This window comes from Taudactylus pleione, unplaced genomic scaffold, assembly GCF_031769625.1.
Source record: "Taudactylus pleione unplaced genomic scaffold, aTauple2 ptg001060l, whole genome shotgun sequence".
Lineage (NCBI taxonomy): Eukaryota > Metazoa > Chordata > Amphibia > Anura > Myobatrachidae > Taudactylus > Taudactylus pleione.
Genome location: NW_028285461.1, coordinates 3,516,500 through 3,529,161, shown reverse-complemented (window position 1 = coordinate 3,529,161; position 12,662 = coordinate 3,516,500). Strand labels below are relative to the sequence as shown.

At 43.0% G+C, this 12,662-nt stretch overlaps 1 protein-coding gene across 4 annotated transcripts in view; it reads left to right on the top strand.

The window, feature by feature from the left end:
- MAPK8IP1 (mitogen-activated protein kinase 8 interacting protein 1) overlaps nt 1–11,890 on the top strand; it is a 116,875-nt gene extending 104,985 nt beyond the window's left edge. For all 4 annotated transcript variants that reach the window (XM_088461479.1, XM_088461478.1, XM_088461480.1 and 1 more), the window contains exons 9-12: nt 777–896; nt 3,758–3,828; nt 3,927–4,025; nt 10,190–11,890. In XM_088461479.1, the coding sequence (XP_088317605.1) occupies nt 777–896; nt 3,758–3,828; nt 3,927–4,025; nt 10,190–10,262 (363 nt within the window). In that variant the 3' untranslated portion in view covers nt 10,263–11,890. The remainder of the gene's footprint in view (nt 1–776; nt 897–3,757; nt 3,829–3,926; nt 4,026–10,189) is intronic.
- The last annotated feature ends 772 nt before the right edge of the window (nt 11,891–12,662 follow it).

Genomic DNA, 12,662 nt, shown 5'->3' with positions numbered 1-12,662 from the left:
TTTTTTGAATGGTTGCTTCTTTCTCCAGGCTTTGGCCCTCCCGGAAAATGGCTTTAGGGGGTCCTGGAAAACATGCTGCGGCTTGGGGGGGGGAGTTGCGAGCGAGATCGCTGGACCCGTTCTACACATGCACTTAGCGGGTCCTGCACATGCGCAGAACCTGAACCTTCGGAGATGTAGGATAACTATTGGGTTAGTGTACATCTCTGAAACAGGCCCTTAGTGCACATAAACATCCCATGCACATTATAGAAACTCTGTCACAAGAGACAATAAGCCTCTCATCCACACTCATTACTTGCTCTCATCCTTTCCAGCCTGCCCCCACTCTGTGCAATCCCCTCCCTTTCTGCTGATCTACAAACCTTCAAGAACTCCCTGGAAACCCACCATCCTGTCAGATAAATCCACCAAATCACAAGGAATTTTTTTTTTAGTTACGTTTGTTAAAATGTATTAAAAAATCAATAAAAAAATAACTTGATTTAAAAATAAATAATAATAAAAATAAAATAAAAAAAAATAAAAATTTTATATATATAAAAAAAATCCTCTAATAAATATATAGATCTATCCCAAACCATTTTCTTTCTTGGTATTTATGGATCATACTCCCATATTACTACAGACTGCGAGCTTGTGTGCAGGACCACTTTAATAGTCTTGTTTTATTACTTTTTTTTTCCCTCCGTTGTAAAGTGGCTGCTGCTACATAAATGTTAGCAATTCTATTAATGGTTACTGTCCGCTGACCCCCCCTAGCCTTGTCATTTCAGATTGCTATGTCTCGTCGCCTTACAGTGCTGTCAAACCCGCCATCTAGCTGTGTGCTGGAGATCAGCCTGCGGGGGTTAAAGATCGCAGTGCACGGGGAGGATCCTCAAGATCACTGCCAGGTACAGCATCCATAACTAGCCTCCGTTTTATAGGATACGCGTTCCCAGCACACAGTGCATGCCGCCATTAGTCACTGGAGAATTAGGATTCCTTCAAAAGAGGACAAGTATAGAAGTTGCCATAGCAACCAATCAGCTTCTACCAATCATTTTATAGAATATACTAGATGAACTGTAGCTTGAAGCTGATAGGTTGCTATGAGTAACTTTCTTCACTTGCCCTCTTTAGATGGTTTGAAACCTCTTCCCCTTTGCGAGAAGCATAGGCTTGTTCAACAAAATGGCCGCCTCCACTGTTTTGACAGCCAAAACTATTTAATGGTGAAATATTTTAATATTTTCCCCACCTTCTACTGAGCAGCAGGATCCTTGGAAAGGCCATCACTAAAGAGTCTATATACTGAAGGCCTGATAGCACGGGTGATCCGCCGTCACGTCCATTCTGGCTTGGAACAGACCTGTTTTGAGCATTTTAAATAAAATCTTTCTAGACTGTACAATAGGAATATATTTATATTTTTTTTTACTATAAAGGGATAATTTCACACAAAACAGAACACTCAGATTAGGGTGAAATATCCTCAGTGACACCCTGTTGCTAAGGGTTACTTATCTTGGTTACTGTATTCAGGTTCTCCAGCGATCACTGCTACCCCCCCTTATTCCTGTACGTTCCTGCAGGCAGTATGTTGTCAATGCCTGTTAAGATTGCAGCAAACATCACAGCGCTCTCATTGCTCCTGAGACAGCAGCATTGTGGTTGTGGAAGACATTACGGGACATTTTTTGGGACCAAGTTGTACTTAGGATGTTAATTATCCTTTTTTTTTAAAATTTAAAACAACTTTTCCTTATTGAAGCAAAAAAGAAGTAGACGTTTCATCCGCATTGAAAAAAAGTCATTTGACAAAAACATTTTGGTATAACAAGTCATGTATAATTGGTACGAGGGTAATTACTCAGCACATAAAATATGACATAGCACACAAGTCAAGACCTAGGGGTAAATTTACTAAAGTGAAAGTTTTTAGAAGTGAGTTTTAAAAGTGATGTTGCCCATAGCAAGCAATCAGATTCTACTTAACATTTAACTAGCACCTTCTAGAAGATAATAGCTAGAATATGATTGGTTGCTATGGGCAACATCACTTTTAAAACTCACTTCTAAAAACTCTCACTTTAGTAAATTTACCCCCTAGTCTCATATGGACTTAAAAAGAAATAGACAGGTCTTATAATTATATGCGAGTAATTATCCTTTTTTATACTTAATTATCCTTTTCCACAGTATTTACTCCATTCTGCTAATCAAGAGTCAGAATTGTCAAACCTTAAAAAATTGGATTTTTGTACCTACGTTAAATCCTTTTCTCCAATTCCATAGGGGACACTGGAGACCATGGGGAATAGTGAGTTAGGGATGGCTATCGATCAGTGATGGATATATACCATCAGTGGTTTGCATCCGATGGCGATGGTCTCAGCAGGCGATGGTCTTAGCAGTCCAATGGTAAAAGTTCCCATTCACTCCGATTTGCGTTTGTGTGGATGTAGCTCCTGCACATGCGCTGTCCCCAGCCATCAATAGTTTTCTTCCGATAGTGTGAAACCATCAACCTAGTAGGAGAGGGACTGACCCTGTGGGTGCCACTCAAAATATCTTCTGACAAGGGTTGCCCTATCCTTGGTCAGGATCGAGACCTCAATAGCAATGGTATTAAAGCATGAAGGGACTAGCTTAGAAGGACTGACTGAAAGGAGAGGCACTACGAAGGAGCCTCTATCATTCCCAGACAGCATGTATACCAGGACTTCCTGGTCCAGTTTGGAAAAACATCTTTCTCTTTTTACTTTTTTGAGAACCATTGACAGTATAGCTACCGGAACAGATAAACAATATGTTAGTGCTAGGGGAACTGCTACGTGGCGACTAGAAATACCCGGGGCAGTAATTGTCTACCAGCTGCTGGAACTCCTCCAGAGTGATGGACCACTCCACGGGGTGCCTGCTGAGGTAGTCGGCCTTCAAGTTGTTGACACCTGGGAACGAACACTGCGACAAGAGCTTGACCATTTTTCTCTTACTGTCACATTACTCGTACAGTTTCGATTTATAGTCGGAGCATTTCTGGTCTTTTGAATGAGATATATCACAGTTGTGGCTTGGTTTATTTGAGCCCCACTGCTCTTCCTTGAGGGAGGTGGCCAAGCCATGTTAAGAGTATTAAACAATGCTCAAAGCTCTCAAATAATTTTCGGGAGCATGAACCCTCTGGTGTCCACATTCCCTGGAATTTGGACTAGAGAATGACCACCCCCAAACCCTTGAGACTGACATCTTTGGTCTCCCCACTCCAGTGCCACATGGCAAACAGTTGACCCCTGTTGAGGTTGTTGCCGGAACCAACAACTGAACAACTGGTGAACCCTCGGGGACAGCCTGATGCACTGGAAGGACATCTGAATGTGGGACTTGTTCCACTACGAGAGGAGCTCATCTAGAACTTCCACCAGTGGAATTGGAGAATTTGAATGCCTTGAATGTTGACACTACTTTTCCCAACATTCTCAATACTGAAACCCATGCCCAACAAGGCCCTCATCTATAATAGCTTTCTCCTTGTAGACTGAAGCCGTACTGAAATGCTAATAAGAAGTACAGTAGTGATTTCATACAAGTCCCACAGCACAAAGTTTGGACTGATGATGCCATTGATTAAATATTTTAACCAGACGCCAACAGCCACCAGAACGGTTTCTGCTCTTTTCTCCTTTGTGGGAACTTTTGTGTCTTCACGTCCCCTTATCAGTAACTGTTTGTTAGTCGTTCCTCAGAACCTGTCCCGTTTCCCCTCCTGCAGGTGAACACATGCAGCCATTTCTTCCAGCTAAAGAACATCTCTTTCTGCGGTTACCACCCTAAGAACAGCAAGTGAGTAACCAGAGGGGGACAGAAACAATGGCTTTTTCTCTACCCCTCTTTGCTGCTTGTCTATTACTCATACGTTCCCCTTTTCTTCCCTCGTCTAGATATTTTGGCTTCATCACTAAACATCCTTCAGACCATCGGTTTGCATGTCATGTATTTGTCTCTGAAGAATCTACCAAACCCCTGGCAGAGTCTGTCGGGTAAGTCTGAGGCAGTCGTTTTGGTAAATCGTACAGTACTGTTAGGAGTTGGTTTTGATAAATCGCACACCACCATTAGGCGTTGGTTTTGGTAAATTGCATCGCACCGTTACAGATGGGACACATGCATCTAGCCTCCTTGCGCGTTAAACAGCCTTTCTAGTTGCGCCATGCCGTGGCGTGACTCGGTAGTACTGAGCATCTTTTGTGCACCTTTTTACCTTCAAATGTGTCTTATTCGTACAACGGTGTGACTAGATGGCACAAGCAGCTTCTGCTAATTAAAATGATAGGTAGCACGCCTATGTTCTGTGAGCGGGTGCAGGTGTATCTGCATGCAAAATGCTACGTTACAGTGTCTGGGGCTGTAACTTAGCATTTCGTATGCAGATACTCATATACTGCATATCATTTTAATCAGCAGAAGCTGCTTGTGCTATCTAGTTGCATCATTGTGCGAATAAGACACTTTCGAAGGTAAAAAGATACACAAAAAGTTGGTCTCGGTAAATTGCACAGCACCGTTACGCGTTGGTCTCTGTAAATCGCACTGCACTGTTGGTAAATCGCACACCACCGTTAGGCGTTGGTCTCTGTAAATCGCACAGCACCGTTAGGCGTTGGTCTCTGTAAATTGCACAACACCGTTAGGCGTTGGTCTTGATAAATTGCACAGCACCGTTAGGCATGGGTCTTGATAAATTGCTCAGTACCGTTAGGCGTTGGTCTCGGTAAATTGCACAGCACCGTTAGGCGTTGGTCTCGGTAAATTGCTCAGTACCGTTAGGCGTTGGTCTCGGTAAATTGCACAGCACCGTTAGGCGTTGGTCTCGGTAAATTGCACAACACCGTTAGGCATTGGTCTCTCTAAATCGCACAGCACAGTTAGGCATTGGTCTCAGTAATTTGCACAGCACCGTTAGGCATGGGTCTTGATAAATTGCTCAGTACCATTAGGCATGGGTCTCTGTAAATCGCACAGCACCGTTAGGCGTTGGTCTCGGTAAATTGCACAGCACCATTAGGCATGGGTCTCTCTAAATCGCACAGCACCGTTAGGCGTTGGTCTCGGTAAATTGCACAACACCGTTAGGCGTTGGTCTCGGTAACTTGCACAGCACCATTAGGCGTTCATCTTGATAAATTGCTCAGTACCGTTAGGCGTTGGTCTCGGTAAATTGCACAGCACTGTTAGGCGTTGGTCTCAGGTAAATCGCACTGCACTGTTGGTAAATCGCACACCACCGTTAGGCGTTGGTCTCTGTAAATCGCACAGCACCGTTAGGCGTTGGTCTCGGTAAATTGCACAACACCGTTAGGCGTTGGTCTCTGTAAATCGCACAGCACCGTTAGGCATTGGTCTTGATAAATTGCTCAGTACCGTTAGGCATGGGTCTTGATAAATTGCACAGCACCGTTAGGCATGGGTCTTGACAAATTGCTCAGTACTGTTAGGCGTTGGTCTCGGTAAATTGCACAGCACCGTTAGGCGTTGGTCTCGGTAAATTGCACAACACCGTTAGGCATTGGTCTCTCTAAATCGCACAGCACCGTTAGGCATTGGTCTCGGTAATTTGCACAGCACCGTTAGGCGTTGGTCTCGGTAAATTGCACAACACCGTTAGGCATTGGTCTCTCTAAATCGCACAGCACCGTTAGGCATTGGTCTCGGTAATTTGCACAGCACCGTTAGGCGTTGGTCTCGGTAAATTGCACAGCACCGTTAGGCATTGGTCTCAGTAATTTGCACAGCACCGTTAGGCATGGGTCTTGATAAATTGCTCAGTACCATTAGGCATGGGTCTCTGTAAATTGCACAGCACCGTTAGGCGTTGGTCTCGGTAAATTGCACAGCACCATTAGGCATGGGTCTCTCTAAATCGCACAGCACCGTTAGGCGTTGGTCTCGGTAAATTGCACAACACCGTTAGGCGTTGGTCTCGGTAACTTGCACAGCACCATTAGGCGTTCATCTTGATAAATTGCTCAGTACCGTTAGGCGTTGGTCTCGGTAAATTGCACAGCACTGTTAGGCGTTGGTCTCTGTAAATCGCACTGCACTGTTGGTAAATCGCACACCACCGTTAGGCGTTGGTCTCTGTAAATCGCACAGCACCGTTAGGCGTTGGTCTCGGTAAATTGCACAACACCGTTAGGCGTTGGTCTCTGTAAATCGCACAGCACCGTTAGGCATTGGTCTTGATAAATTGCTCAGTACCGTTAGGCATGGGTCTTGATAAATTGCACAGCACCGTTAGGCATGGGTCTTGACAAATTGCTCAGTACTGTTAGGCGTTGGTCTCGGTAAATTGCACAGCACCGTTAGGCGTTGGTCTCGGTAAATTGCACAACACCGTTAGGCATTGGTCTCTCTAAATCACACAGCACCGTTAGGCATTGGTCTCGGTAATTTGCACAGCACCGTTAGGCATTGGTCTCGGTAATTTGCACAGCACCGTTAGGCGTTGGTCTCGGTAAATTGCACAACACCGTTAGGCATTGGTCTCTCTAAATCGCACAGCACCGTTAGGCATTGGTCTCGGTAATTTGCACAGCACCGTTAGGCGTTGGTCTCGGTAAATTGCACAGCACCGTTAGGCATTGGTCTCAGTAATTTGCACAGCACCGTTAGGCATGGGTCTTGATAAATTGCTCAGTACCGTTAGGCGTTGGTCTCGGTAAATTTCACAGCACCGATAGGCGTTCAAATTTTGCATTGAAGATCCATTTCTTATGCAAGTCAGCACATGAAGTGCTTTGTTGTGATACTACTTGGAGGTATTCGGTACCAAAACTTTTCTTTGTATCATTTTTAATTCATATAACTATTTCCGTAAAATTAAGAAATCTATGAAATAATTACGGAAATGAATTAAAACCTGAAGTCTTGTCCAGATTCGGGGGCCGATCAAGAGATGGGAGGGCGCCATTTACACAGTGAGATGGGAGGGCGCCATTTACACAGTGAGATGGGAGGGCGCCATTTACACAGTGAGATGGGAGGGCGCCATTTACACAGTGATTTTTGTAGTGAGCATGTGCCGATATCCAGAAACCTGGCTCTGCACCATGTTCCCGGTGATATCTGGAAGCTACTATTAATGTTGTATGTATGTTATGTAGCTTTAGGTGAGCAATCTGTACCTATTTTGTGAATGATGTGAATAGCTCGGTCACGCAGCTTCTATGTGTTCTGAGACATTATGTATCAACAAACGTAGTATTTATATAAAGCAAGGATGATTTCTACACATACAATGCTATAATAATACTCCGTCCAAAATGCTGCATGACCTGTATGGAGTTCCCAGAGAATAAATGTATCCTTAGACATAGCATGGACTGGACAAGTGCAGCCACGTCTCAATTATGTTTAAGGCTAGAGAGATCTGCAATTGTGGAGCGCCCCCTAGCTGTACTATCTATAACTGCTTGTACTCGCTGAAGACAAAAAAATGAATTCTACATTTTCACTCTTCTAGCTGTCTATAGCGAGCTCGCACTTCCGGGCTGCTGTAAAACAGTAAAGGCCCCAATACATCAGAGATTGATTGCAGCAATCGTGCAATTTGCAATCGATTGCGTATAAAAATATTTCCCTTTTTCATTCGATTGTGGTAATTCTGCAATCTGCAATCTCTGATGTATGGGGGCCTTTAGAGCAGCCTGTGGTTTATTATAGATTATAGCCGTGCTGGAACAGTCAGTGGGAACAGAACACAGCTGAAAACTACTGAGTAAAAAAAAATAAAAAATCTATCATTCACAAATTAACTCAAAACCCTTTTCTTTGCCTAAATAATACTGCAGTGGTTCTCAAACTCTGTCCTTAGGACCCCACACAGTTCACATTTTGCAGGTCACCTAGCAGGTGCACAGGTGTGTTCATTACTCACTCTCACATTTAAAAGATCCAGGTGATGTAATTATTTCTCTGTGAGGAGACCTGGAAAACATGCACTGTTTGGAGCCCTGAGGACTGAGTTTGAGAACCTGTGCAATACTGAATACATCAGTTTTAGGAGATAGCTGCTGTGAACCCATCAGTACCATCACGTTTGGCGTAGTGAAACTTGTAGTTCTGTTTTATTTATTTTTTAAGATTTTTGGATCAGGGTAGAGGGAGTTTGGTTTGTTGCATTAAATTGTACGTATGTAATGCTAGCTATAAATGCTGCGGTATCGGGCAACTAGCCTAATATTGCAGTCTGTGTGGTCCCAGAAAGACCCCGATGATGCTGGAAAAGTTCTGCTCGATCGGCCAAGTGTCCGGTGTTGCAGTTTGGTCACTTGTGGGTGTGTTTGGTAAACGTGGACTCCTGCTGCTTAGAGAACAGCCTGAGCAGCAGGATCTTATAGTCCAGTGGTCAATTTAAGAGATGTGGGGCGATTATGACTACATTGTTTTGGGCTAAAGGGATATAATAGTTGTCCTTCTGGGGATACCATTCATTCATTACCAAGATCACCAAAGCCCAAGGGGATCTGGAAGAATCCCAGAGCTTTCAGAGTATAACAACATCAGATATAATCACAGGTCCTGAGCTCAGCATAACATGGGAACCAGCATTGGGCGGTAACAATCAGCCCAGACTGGCTTGTGCAAGTTACAGAATTTGTACAGACTGGGAAAGGGAAGGCAAATAAGTGTCATATTTAATATTTATGAGATGTAGATTATATCCTGGCGCCAGCATCCCAACAGAAAGTATTGGGGTTAGGGTGCAGGTGGTTCGGTTTAGGGGTAGGGACAGGGTACTTACCGACAGATGACCGTATTTGAACCCTGTTGGGGTGCTGTCCCCAACCCATACTTATAATAATAATAATAATAATAGAAGCTAGGCTGATTATTACTATAATGGGTAATGCTGGGTTCAGATTGGGAGTCTAATATTTGGCACCAAGTCTAGTCACTACAAATGCTTCTATGCTGTAAAATGCTGGCGCTCTTCCTAAAACCCAGGCTGGTAGCGTGTCTTACTACTGGCAATTTTGGCACCTCTGAGACAAGGGCTTGAGAATTCCTGGTCCATTCTACCTAAAGAAAGTTATTATAAATATATCTGAGTACATTCTAGCTAAAATCTACAAAACACACAAAAAAATTTAAATAAATTTAAAAAAATCTTCCAGCCTTGATACAACGTGCTCTAGCAATGACTGGGCTTCACAATAAAAGGGAGGGTAGTGGTTCGGGGAGGAGAACTGGCTAAAAATGTGGGGATTTCTTTCAGAACCCTTTGGACAACAACCAGCTTCATAATGATAAATTACTGAAATTTTTTTTTGTAAGTTGCGTACTTTGGCGGAAAAGGACTGCGCAAATTTTAGGCAAAAACAGATAGAAAGCTATTTTTTTTTTCAGGAAATTACTGTTCCATATAAATTGGGGTACGTTAAAATGAGCGCAACTGCATTTTCGTGACGTAAAAACGCAATGTTATAAAAAGCCTGCTGCGACCAGGTGCGATGTTTAAAACACTTGACGCATTCATACCACCCCCGAAAAATCAGACCCAATACGTTACAACCATTTTCAATGATTCCCCAAATTTTTAGCCAAAAATACGGATTTCTTTTTTTTTTTTCTCCTTGTCTGTGATGGAGGAAACTCTTCTCGTTTTTTTTTTTTCGCCCTTTTTTTTGGGGAAAAACTGTCATTTTCGTCGCTAAGTGAATACGGCCCTTAGTATAAGTGTACAGTGTATGAAAGGATCACTGTTCCTTATCAATGTTGTCTTGATTGCGCAGCGCATCCTACCCGCACACCTCCAAAGAATGATTGCAGGTCTCTACTGGCATATAAAAACCTGGCACCCTTTAGGAATAGCTGCAGTGATGAGACTACATCGGTTTCTCCTAATAATTAGATGGTACCAGATCTCCTGTATGAAATACCTGCTGCAAAGCTGGACCTATTATTGTGCTGTTATAATGTGATATGGGTGTGGGTATGTATAGATAATATTACTATGTCTCCAGGAACCTAAATATAAAGCAAAGAGAAAAGAAAAATTTAAACTTTTTATTTTAAAACCTAAAATTGTATAAAAAAAAAAATTAAGTACAGTAAAATATATAGAAAATCCCTTTAAAATGTCCCTTAATATTTGTTTCTGTTTGTATCTGTTTTACACCAACCGTGTCTCTCTTTCTTATAGGAGAGCCTTCCAGCAGTTTTACAAAGAGTTTGTGGAGTACACATGCCCCACAGAGGATATATACCTGGAGTAGCCATGGATTTGTAACACTGAAACCTGTTCTGTGCATGGACCAAGTACTCATGTAGGAGCAAGAAGCTGGTGGAAGAGTGAGGCGATAAGAGGCTTGCACTCCTCCGCCCTAAAGGACTGGTGAACTGGATGTGTGAATGTCAGCCAGGACGACAAATTATTGTTCCACCTTATAACTTTCCCCGATAACAGTCTCCATACTGGGCTCTGCCCCTAACCCCACTGTGCATATTCAATGAGCTAGGGGTGCCAGCGGACAGCTGCACTCCCCCCGTACACTGCAGATGGAAGGGGTGAGGAGGAGCAGATGTAGCAGCCAGACTAGACTAGTCAGTGAGCGAGGGGGGAGGTGGGCACACTGTCCTTGCATGCTGGCATCTACGTGTACCGAGACATTGTGTATCAACAAACATAGTATTTATATCAAGTAAGGGCTAGCGAATGATTGCGCGTGCATTATACTATTGTATATTAGTGACAAAATCCGTGTCACAGAGTAACATGCGGAGAGAGGTGGACCCAAGGTCTCAGAGCAGCGATGGGCGCTGTGTAGAGTGCGACGTAGTCAGTGCGCACAAATGGATGGGCTTTAGGAGGTTTATACACAGGACGTATGCGAGTAATGAGGAGGATAGCGAAGCTTCGGGCAAAGAATGCCTAAAACTGCAAGTGTGCGTCACAGTGGACAACAGGTTCCGCGGATCTTGAACGTGCTGCTTGCTTTGGTTTTCTTCATTGTTAATGAAGGGCGCTAAACCTAAAATTCATGTTGATTTATGTTACAGAACCAGTGCTAAGCCGAACACTAATATATATATATATATATATATATATATATTTATATAGAATATACACAACATTTTTGACAGATTAGTAGGACTTGATAAATGTAGGATTTCCATCATTGGGGAAGCATTTGTTCCTTTGCACACCCGATTTCCTGTCTGTAAAAGACATATCACATGTAGCCGATACCTCTATTAAAGACATAGGGGTATATTTACTAAGGTGCGGGTTTTTAGAAGTGGTTTTGTTGCCCATAGCAACCAATCAGATTCTACTTAACATTTATCTAGCACCTTCTAGAGGGTAATAGCTAGAATCTGGATTGGTTGCTGTGGGCAAAAAACCCACTTCTAAAAACCCGCACCTTAGTAAATATACCCCAAACAATCATTTGGACATTACAACCACTTGGAACCAGTGACATCACTGAGGCACAAAATGCGGCAGCCTATCAGTGCACTAGGAACAAAAAGGTGCCCCAATGACGTCAAAGGTTCTTAGTGGATTATTTATAGGCTGCATTAACCTAAATATTGCTACTACTCATCGAGTGGCTGCCTCCGATGTTTATAGGCGACAGCCCCAGTCCAATCAACATATCAGAGGCTGGTAAGAGGACAATAGCTTCTCAAGAATTCATTCCTGATGGTGTCTAAGAATTCTACCTTCATACTTGCGTCATTGGAACCTTTTCATATTGGATTAATTTATATTTTAAGTTTAGTGGTTCCATAAAAGGACAGAATGTCAGCTCTTGGGTGTGTCGAGGGCACAGTGTTTGCATTTGAGGGGTGACTCTGTGGGTTGGGGGCAGAGGGCAGCTTGTAGCTCCTCAATAAACAGCCTGAGATTTACTTATCAACTGCTTCGGTGTCTCTGATTGACATTACTGGAGAATGTGTGCGCAGAAGACTGTCACAGCCAGTGGCATGTATAGAATGCCATGAATACAATTATTTTTCATATAGGTCACATGTGATGTTGCAGAACATTCAGAATTACTTCTCCACAATGCCAAGGCGGCTTGTCCGATGTTCACCCGTAGTGCATAAGGGGAGTAGAATTCCAACCAAATCAGAAAAATAAGCTTTGAATTGAATTCAGTAACTCGTAATTAAGGTGTGTAGTTATTGGGTTTAATTGAAACATTGATTGCTAAATAGATATCTAACAGCGGTTTGGGAGATGATACAGGAGTATAATTAGTTCAGTTTCCCTGAGTAATTTGAGAGATCCGCAAGCAGATGGCAGAAAGAGAGTTTGTGATATTAGCCGATAGAAAGGGAGCAGATTTAGGCTGAAGATGTAAATCTGGCTGGTACTATCGTTACTTGGGAACTTATGTCGACATCGGCTAACCAAGAGCAGTAATGTAAACAGGGAATTGTTAAGGGCCAAGGACCGATCCTGACCTACTCCAACTGAAACTCATCCTCACCCACTCCTCTTTTTGAGTGGTGGAAAACAGGAGAAGGCACTAATGCCGTTGACAAGGGTATTAAGCGTTTGCAGGAATAGGAGTGCACAAAAGTGTCCAAGGCAGACGAAAGAAGTAGGAGGTATAAAAGGAAATATTCCCCTTTGTCAAATATAAACAAAAAGGGCAGATAGCAAC